At 49.6% G+C, this 9,376-nt stretch overlaps 1 protein-coding gene across 1 annotated transcript; it reads right to left on the reverse strand.

The window, feature by feature from the left end:
• Positions 1 to 9,296, reverse strand: nupr1b (nuclear protein 1b). The gene is made up of 3 exons (XM_063063018.1): positions 9,086 to 9,296; positions 583 to 719; positions 1 to 135 (listed from the first exon to the last, which is right to left on the reverse strand). Exons 1-2 carry the CDS (start codon positions 9,183 to 9,185, stop codon positions 589 to 591), a joined length of 231 nt encoding a protein of 76 aa, XP_062919088.1. The 5' UTR covers positions 9,186 to 9,296; the 3' UTR covers positions 1 to 135; positions 583 to 588.
• Between the last annotated feature and the right edge of the window lie 80 nt (positions 9,297 to 9,376).

Here is a 9,376-nt window from a genome sequence, read left to right on the forward strand (position 1 = left end):
GCATAATTCTGCTACTGTCTTGTGGTCTATCCCTTCTGATTCCAAAGAGTCCCACGGCATTCCCAAGTCCACGTCCAGTCCGAGAGCTTCCTTGCATTCCGGTCCGATGTCCGCTGTGTCCAGTCCTGAGACGCCCTGCGGGAGATGGAGATAATATTGGGTGAAAAGCACTCTGGTTCGGGGTTCAATGGGACAAGAGGGCAGGTGATGGTGGGCTGGGGCTCCGGGGCAACAGGAACAATGTTGACAGAAAGGGGATCTACGCTGGGTGGGGGCAGTGAGCGGGGAGGGGAATGGCATGGGAGCAGGAGATTGGATGAGAGGAGAGAGCGGGGGCAGAAGGAGATTGGGGGCAGGACAGGGGGGGAATTGGAGATGTGAGGGAGAGGGAGGGAAGGAAGCAGTAGATAGGGGAGGAAGAAAATAGGTGGAGGGAATGGTGGGGATGATGGACGGGGAGCAAGAGAGAGCATGAATGGTGGAACGGAGGGTGAGGGTGGGTGGGAAAGAGGGAGAGGATGGCCAGCAGAGTGTCTGGGATCGGGGCAGCTTATTGTCGACGCCCCTGGACTCCAGTCCTACCTGCCTTCATTTCTCCTTCCTCTTGCGCTCGCTCTGCTGGAGTTTAGCTGCCAGCTTCCTCTCGTGTCCGGCTGGGCTGTGGCGGTTGGTATGTTCACTCGCTTCCTTTTTACTCCTCCCCTTCCGGCTCCCACCACCTGTGGGACAGTCAGAAAGGGCTGAGTGTACGGTCTAACCCCACCCAGGGAAGTGGGGAGTGCCCCTCGCACCCCTGACCTGTAAATGGGGGAGAACTAATGTGGGTTTTGTGTGTAGGGTCTATCCCCCCACCGAGGGAAGAGGACAGTGTCCCCACATCTGTGGATGGGGTTCAGGTAATGTGGAGAGTGTCCCCTCACACCCGATGTGACGAAAGACTGGATCGATTAGGCTTATACTCGCTGGAATTTAGAAGATTGAGGGGGGATCTTATTGAAACGTATAAGATCCTAAAGGGATTGGACAGGCTAGATGCAGGAACATTGTTCCCGATGTTGGGGAAGTCCAGAACGAGGGGTCACAGTTTGAGGATAAAGGGGAAGCCTTTTAAGACCGAGATGAGGAAAAACTTCTTCACACAGAGAGTGGTGAATCTGTGGAATTCTCTGCCACAGGAAACAGTTGAGGCCAGTTCATTGCCTATATTTAAGAGGGAGTTGGATATGGCCCTTGTGGCTAAAGGGATCAGGGGGTATGGAGGGAAGGTTGGTGCAGCGTTCTGAGTTGGATGATCAGCCATGATCATACTGAATGGTGGTGCAGGCTCGAAGGGACAAATGGCCTACTCCTGCACCTATTTTCTATGTGTGAATGGGGTCTCGATAATGTGAGAGTCTCTCACACCCGAAGTGTGAATGGGTTCAGGTAATGTGAGAGTGTCTCCTCACACTCCTGATCAGTGAATGGGGTCTGGGTAATATGGACAGTGTCCCTCTCTAAACGCGGGAACCGGGTAATGTGGGTTTGTGTGCATGGGCTAACCCCACAAAGGGAGGTGGGAGCTTCGGACTTGAGGTGTAAGGAAACACTGGACAGGCTGGGACTCTTTTCCCGGAACCTAGGAGACTGAGGGGTGCCCTGCTGGTTTTATAAAACCAATAGGAGTTTAGATATAAAACCCTGGTGGTTTTACAATAGAAGTTTAGATAGGATGAATGTGCACAGTCCCCAAGGTTGGGGGATCAAGAGCGATGGAGCAGAGGTTTAACGTGAGAGGGAAGATGTTTAACAGGGACGCGAGGAGCATCTTTTTCACGCAGGTTCACGGATAGGAAAGGTTAAGGAGCTCAGGGCCACACGGGAAGCACCTTGGGGCGGCAGTGACGAGCAGGGAGGGAGACCGTCCTGTAGCTATTCCGCCAGTGTTCATCGGGGGAAGGGCAAAGGGGCGGCCCTGTCGTTGAGTTGGGCGTTGGGAAGGGAGGTGTGGGTTTCTGTGAAAGAGGTTCCGCGCTCGGAGGGGCGGCGGCGTTCAGAGGGAGCGGATACAGATTTGAACAGCAGGCGCAAGAGGCGCATTGCTGGCCGCAACACTGCCTGTACGTCAACAAGCCAGCCGGCTGTGGACTTTGCCTCCAAGTCAAAACAAACTTTCTTGGAAACGAGAGTACAACAAACAGTTCGAGAGGTGCCGAGAACCTTCACAGCCTAAAAAAAGAACACGTCCTTTCTGGTCAAGGAGACCTACCTGTGTTTAAAGAATTGATTGATTAAAATGATAACATGCAGAGGGCTGTTAAAAATCTGGTTGAGTGGCGCCACGACTGCCTCTCGCTTAAAACCAGCAAAGCTAATGAGCTGACTGTCGAGTACAGGAGGAAAAATATAGAACGGTACCGTGCAAGTCTTCGGCCCACAATACTTAATTATCTTAAATGTCCCTAATGTATCTATTTCTATACCTCCACCCAGCAGTGGGTTCGATCAATCACCCCTCTATTAGCTCTGCCGCCTTGGGAAAGAGGTACTGACTGTCCAATCTGTCCCTCTTGTCATTTTACTTCTATCAAATCACCTCTCAAAGAGAAAAGCCCGAGCTCATTCAACCTTTCCTCATCAGACATGCTCTCTCATCTAGACAGCATCCTGGCAAATCACATCTGCGTTTCTATAGCCTCTACATCCTTCCTACAATAAGGCGACCAGATCTGAACACGGTATTCCAAGCGAGGTCTAACCGAAGTTTTATAGAGCAGCAACATTACTTCGCTGCGCTTGAACTCAATCCCCTACAAACGAAGACATGCCTTCTTAACCATCCCATTGACTTGGAGGTATCTGGATTTGGACCCCAAGATCCCTCTGTTCCTGCCCACCGCTATGAATCCTTATATTCTGCTTCATGTGTGATCTTCCAGAGTGGTATTTTGAAGTCATAGAGCACTACAGCACAGAAAAGGTCCTTCGGCTCATCTAGTCTGTGCTGACTATTATTCTGCCGACTTCTGGTGACCTACACCTGGGCCATACCCCTCCCATCCATGCAATTATTCAAATCTCTCTCAAAAATAGCAACCGAACTTGCATCCGTCACTTCCACTGGCAGCTCGTTCCAGGATCTCTCACCACCCTCTGAGCAGGAAAGTTCAACCTCAGTTTTCCTTCAGGCATTTCACCTTTTACCCTCAACCCATGACCTCTAATGCCTGCTTGCATTTTTCCAAGCTGTACCTCTGTTGATTTTATATTTATAAAATCTCTCCTCATTCTCCTTCGCTCTAGGGGGAAGAAAGTCCTAACCTATTCAACTTTCCCCAATGCATCAGGTCTTCAAGTTCCAGCAACATCCTTGTAAACTTTCTCAGCACTATTTCAATATTATTGATATCTTTCCTGTAGATAGGTGACCAGAACTGCACACAATCCAACAAATTTGGCCTCAACAACGTTTTATGCAACTTCAATGTAACATCCCACCTGGCGGGCTGACCTCTACCTTGCCAAGGCCAGGCGACCACTCCAGGCCATAAGAAAACTATCTCTGACACCATCACAGACCTCATCAAATCTGGAGAACTCCCATCCACTGCCACCAAACTCATAGTTCCCTTACCCCCCCCCCCCCCCACTGCTCATTTCTAACTCTGGTTGATCTTTCATTGATCCTGTTATAATCACTACTTTATAGATTTACTGAGTATGCCCGCAAGAAAATGAATCTCAGAGTTACATTTGGTGATACATACCGTATATACCCCGATAATAAAATTTACTTTGAACTTTGAATTTCTACCAAAGATCCACAAACCTGACTGTCCAGGTAGGCAAGGTGTCTCTGCCTGCTCCTGCCACACTGAACTTCTGTCCTCAAACCTCAACTCCATTCTATCCCCCTTGCTTCAGTCCGTTCCCCGCTACATCCCTGCCGCTTCTTGTGGTCTCAATCTCCTGACTAACTTTTAAATTCCCTGACCTAGACCACCTCATTTTGACCATGGATGTCCAGTCTCTATGCACTTTTATACTCCATCAAGAAGGCCTTAAAGCTCTCAGTTTCTTTCTCAATAAGAACCAACCAGTTACCCTCCTCCATCTGGCAGAACTGGTCCTCACCCTCAACAACTTTTCCTTCAGCTTCTCCCACTTTCTCCAGACTCGAAGAGCAGCTTTTGCCCCAGCCCTGTCTGCTTTTTCATTGGCTACATAGAACAGTCCACGTTCCAAGCCTTTCCCAGGAGTGCTGCTCAACTCTTCCTCCGCTACTCTGAAGACTGCATTGGTGCTGCTTCATGCACCCATGCTGAGTTTGTCAATTTCTTTAACTTCCCCCAATTTCCACCCTGCCCTTAAATTCACTCGGTCTATTTTTGACACCTCACTCCCCTTTCTCGATCTCTCTGTCTCCATCTCCAGAGACAAACGGTCAACCAACATATTTTATAAACCTATCAATTTCCAAGGCTATCTTGCCTATACCCCTTCCCACCCTACCTCATGTAAAAATGCTATTCCCTCTTTGCCTCCACTGCATCTTTTACCAGGATGAGGCGTTCCTTTCCAGAAGTCCTCCCTCTTCAAAGAACGGAGTTTCCCTTCCTCCACAATTGATGCTGCCTTCACCTGCATCGCCTCCATTTCCCGAACATTTGTGCTCACCCCATCTTCCCGCCGCCTTAACAGTGATAGAGTCCCTCTTGTCCTTGAGTCCCATGAGTCTCCGGGTCCAACTCATCAGTTTCAGTACTGCCTGCCATCTCCAAAGGGATCCTACCGCCAAACATATCCTTCCCCCTCTCCACTTTCCACGGGGAACTTTTCCTCCAATGTTCCCTTGTCCATTCATCCCTCCCAGTATTTATCCCTGCAAGTGGCCAAAGTGCTACACCTGCCCATTGACCTCCATTCAGAGTCCAGTCCTTTCCTGTGAGTCTGCCAGTCGCCTATTATGCCTGCTGCTCCTCTACATTGGTGAGGTCCATTGTAAACTGGGGAACCATTTGGTTGAGCACTTCTGCTCCGTCTGCAAAAAGTGGCATTTTCCAGTGGCCAAGCAGTTTAATTCCGATCCCTATTCCTGTTCTCTGACACGTTGGTCCATTGACAATTCTTGTGCCAAGCTGAGGTTACCTTCAAGGTGAAGGAGCAACGCCTTATATTTCATCTGGATAGCTTCCAACCTGATAGTATGGACATCGATTTCCCCTTCAGGGAAAAAAAATCCCCTCGCATTCCCCATTCTGCCCTCTTGCATCTTCTCACCTACCTGTCATCTCTCCCTGTATCCCCTCCTCCTTCTCTTTCTAGATCCCTTTGTTCTGCTACACTCCTCGGTTCCCTGCCATTCTCTGTGTGAGATCTACTCTGGTTTTCCTCCCAAAATGCAACCCCTCACACTTGTCTGCATTGCATTCCATCTGCCACTTTTCCGTCCATATTTCCTGGTGGTTCAGACACTTCTGGGTTGAACTCCATCTGCGATGTCTCAGCCCAGCTCTGCGTCAATGTCCCATTGTGATCCACGGCAACCTTCGAGACTATCCACAACACCAGCAACCTTTGTGTTATCGGCAAACTGACTAACCCATCCTTCCACTTCCTCATCCAAGTCATTTATAAAAATCACAAGCCGTGATGCCCCAAATTACAAAAAAAAACAGTTAGAAATCATGAGGTAACCCTCATGAGGGAATGAGAGGTCCAGAGGGTCAGTCGATTTAAATTCCTCTTATTAGACGACCTGTCTAGGGACCAGGATGCGTCATCACAAAGAAGGCATAGCAGCACCTGGACTTCCTTAGAAGCTTGTGTCGGTCCACATGTCACCCTAAACTTTGACAGACTTTTACAGATGCACTGCGGGCAGTATTCTGACTGGTTGCATCACGGCCTGGTATGGAAACACCAATGCCCAAGAACGGGGAAATAAAAACTACAAGAAGTGGTGAACACAGCCCAGTCCATCACAGGGAAAAGCAGCGTCACCACTCAGCACATTTACAAGGAGCGCCGCCACAAAAAAGCAGCATCTGACACCCCAGTGTCCGGGCCGTGCACTCTTCTATCATCAGTCAGGAGGTACAGAAGCCTTAGGTCCCACACCATCAGGTTCAGGAACAGATGTTGTCCTACAACCATCAGGATCCTAAAGAAAACTTCACTCACCTCGACTCTGAATTTATTTTACGAACTACAGACTCACTTTCGAGAACTCTTAGGACCGAGATTAGGAAAAACTTCTTCACACAGAGAGTGGTGAATCTGTGGAATTCTCTGCCACAGGAAACTGTTGAGGCCAGTTCATTGGCTATGTTTAAGAGGGAGTTAGATATGGCCCGTGTGGCTACAGGGGTCAGGGGGTATGGAGGGAAGGCTGGGGCGGGGTTCTGAGTTGGATGATCAGCCATGATCATAATAAATGGCGGTGCAGGCTCGAAGGGCCGAATGGCCTACTCCTGCACCTATTTTCTATGTTTCTATGTTTCTTTACAACTCATTATCTCAGTCTTGTTTTTATTTGCATAACTTGTCTTATGGCCATTGTCAGTCTTTTCCTGTTTATGTATAGTTTTCATAAAATTCTACCGCAATTCTTTTTTTTAAGTGTGAATGCCTACAAACAATGAATCTCTATATCGTGTATTTGGTAAAACATACATATTTCGAAAATAGATTTACCTTGAAGTTAGTCCTTTTTTTCTGAGTAGAGTAGACTTCCGGTATTTTCCCCCCAGGGTGGAAATGTCCAACTGCAGAGGGCATGTATTTAATGTGAAAGGGGGTAAGTTCAGAGGAAATGTGTAGAGCTATTTTTGTTTACACAGAGAGTGGTGGGGTGCCTGGAATATGCCGCCCAGGGTGATGCTGAAGATAGATACGTTGAGGAGTTAAGCAGACACCAGGGTGTGCAGAGAGTGGAGGGACGTGGACATTCTGTAGGCGGAGGGATCCAGTTTAATTCAGCTGGCACAAACTTGTTGGTATTAGTCTGGGCTTATTATAGTCACATCTACCGAGATGCGGTAAAAAGCTTATCTTTGTTGTGTTGAAACAGTTTACACAGTGCGCTGAGCTGGAGAAAGTGTAAACCAATGCCAATGCAGAGTGAAGTGTATTGGCTGCGGAAGGGGTGCGCTGCAGCTAAGGCGCAGGAACTTATTAGATCGATTAGGTGAATTCTGAGGGCAAGTGCCAGCTAATAGCGGGTAAAGTTCTCCTTGAGCCAGGCGCTACCTGCTTTTGGGCTTTCAGATCTTCAGCCCGATCGGAGAGGGAACGTTTGGAGTTCGGAGAGGACTTTGGTTTTGCTGGCTGCTTTACCGAGGCAGTGAGAAGCGTGGAAGGGTTTCCGTGATGTGCTGAGCTGTGTCCGCAGCTCTGCAGTTTCCTTGCGGTCTCGGACGGGCAGGGCAGTTGCCGGACCACCCTGTGGTCTGTCCAAAAACAATGCTCGTACGGTGCATTGATAACAGCTGGGAAGGGTCGACGGGGACGTGTGGGATTTCTTTGGCCTCCCGAGGGGGTAGAGGCTCTGGTGAGCTGCCGTGACACCAGCGTGGATGGAGCAGGACAGGTTGTGGGTGATGGAATCTGAAGCTCTCAGCCCTCTCGGCCTCAGCACTGTTGATGTAGACAGAACTATGTGCACCCTCACCCCCCATCACCACACATACCCTCACCCCCCATCACCACACACCCTCACCCCCCATCACCACACATACCCTCACCCCCCATCACCACACACCCTCACCCCCCATCACCACACACACCCTCACCCCCATCACCACACACACACACACACACACCCTCACCCCCCATCACCACACACCCTCACCCCCATCACCACACCCACACACACACACACACTCTCACCCCCATCACCACACACACACACACACCCTCACCCCCCCATCACCACACACACCCACACACACACACACAGACACACAGACACACACACACACACCCTCACCCCCCATCACCACACACACACACACACACACACACACACCCTCACCCCCCAACACCACACACACACACACACACACACACACACACACACACACACACCCCCTCACCCCCCATCACCACACACACACACACACACACACACACACACACACACACACCGTGTAAATGGAGACAGTGCAGAATCTGGCCACATAGTCATGAATATACAGGGACTAGAGTAGGGGGTGAGGACGCAGCCTTTTCTTCTAGGTATTTCCAAATCTCTGATGCCAGAGAATGTGCTTTTAAATTGAGGGAGGGAAAGTTTAAGGCCATGTGAAGATTGATTTTTTTTTATACAGAGAGTGGTTGGTGTCTGGAGTGGATTACTAGGGCTGGAATCCCGAGTTGAAGAGACTTTTAGATACATTCATAAACATGAATGGATGGAAGGATAGTATCTGTTGGCAACAAGATCATACATAGTGGGCTGAGTGCCCTGACCATAGAACCATAAAACCACTTAGGCCAACAAGTATGCTCCGCCATTCCATCATGACTGATTTATGAACCCCATTCTCCTGTCTTCTCCCCGTAACTTTTGACACCCTGACTAATCAAGAACCTTTCAACCTCCGCTTTAAATTCACCCAGTGACTTGGCTTCCTCAGTCTACTGTGGCAATGAATTCTGCAGTTTCACCGCCCTTCTGCTAAAGAATTTCCTCATCTTTCTTCTAAGCAGGGGTTCTGAGAGTTTCAGACGGGCTGCCGAACTTTCGCCGAGGTTGATAAACTTGGCGAAGTTGCCGAGACGAAGTTGGACAGAGGCGTTGTTGACTGCAAGGCTCGCCCAGACAATACAAACATCAGAGATTCTGCTGACGCTGGAAATCTTCACCGACACACACAACACACCGGAGGAACTCAGCAAGCCAGGCAGCGTCAATGGAGGGGAACTAACAGTCGAAGTTTCAGTTCGAGTCCAGTTCTAGGTTCTGGTGAAGGGTCTCGGCCCGAAACGCCGACTGCCCGACCTGCTGAGTTCCTTCGGCAATTGGTTTGTGTTGCTCCACCCGCCCCACTAACACAAAAAATGCTCGACATAAATCTCAATGATACAGCTCTTAGCAAGTTACCGTATTCGGCTTCATTTAGGTTGTAATAATCGTATTTATCGTAGTACTCTTGTTCGAAGGTGCTGCCTCCGGAGTCCCGGGCTTTGGCGCAGTCAGCCATCCAGGTACCGACAGAGAAACGCACAAGCAGATCGCCACTCGAGCTTTGCGAACGATCTTTGCGCTAAGCTTGTTTACGGAGGTTACATCAGCCAGGGAGCGGGAGGTCTCCCTGCCCTTGTCTCGCTGCCAGCAGCCACAGCCCAACCAGTCGGGAGGGAGGGAGGGAACACTGGGTTTGCAGGGACGTCA

This window comes from Mobula hypostoma, chromosome 11, assembly GCF_963921235.1.
Source record: "Mobula hypostoma chromosome 11, sMobHyp1.1, whole genome shotgun sequence".
In the NCBI taxonomy this organism is placed as follows: domain Eukaryota; kingdom Metazoa; phylum Chordata; class Chondrichthyes; order Myliobatiformes; family Myliobatidae; genus Mobula; species Mobula hypostoma.

Bases quoted from the DNA above. Each gene is read 5' to 3' on its own strand.
- nupr1b (XM_063063018.1), bottom strand. From the start codon at position 9,185: ATGGCTGACTGCGCCAAAGCCCGGGACTCCGGAGGCAGCACCTTCGAA. The intron at 720-9,085 runs GTAACTTGCTAA...ACTGTCCCACAG, and splicing joins CCTAAATGAAGCCGAATACG to GTGGTGGGAGCCGGAAGGGG.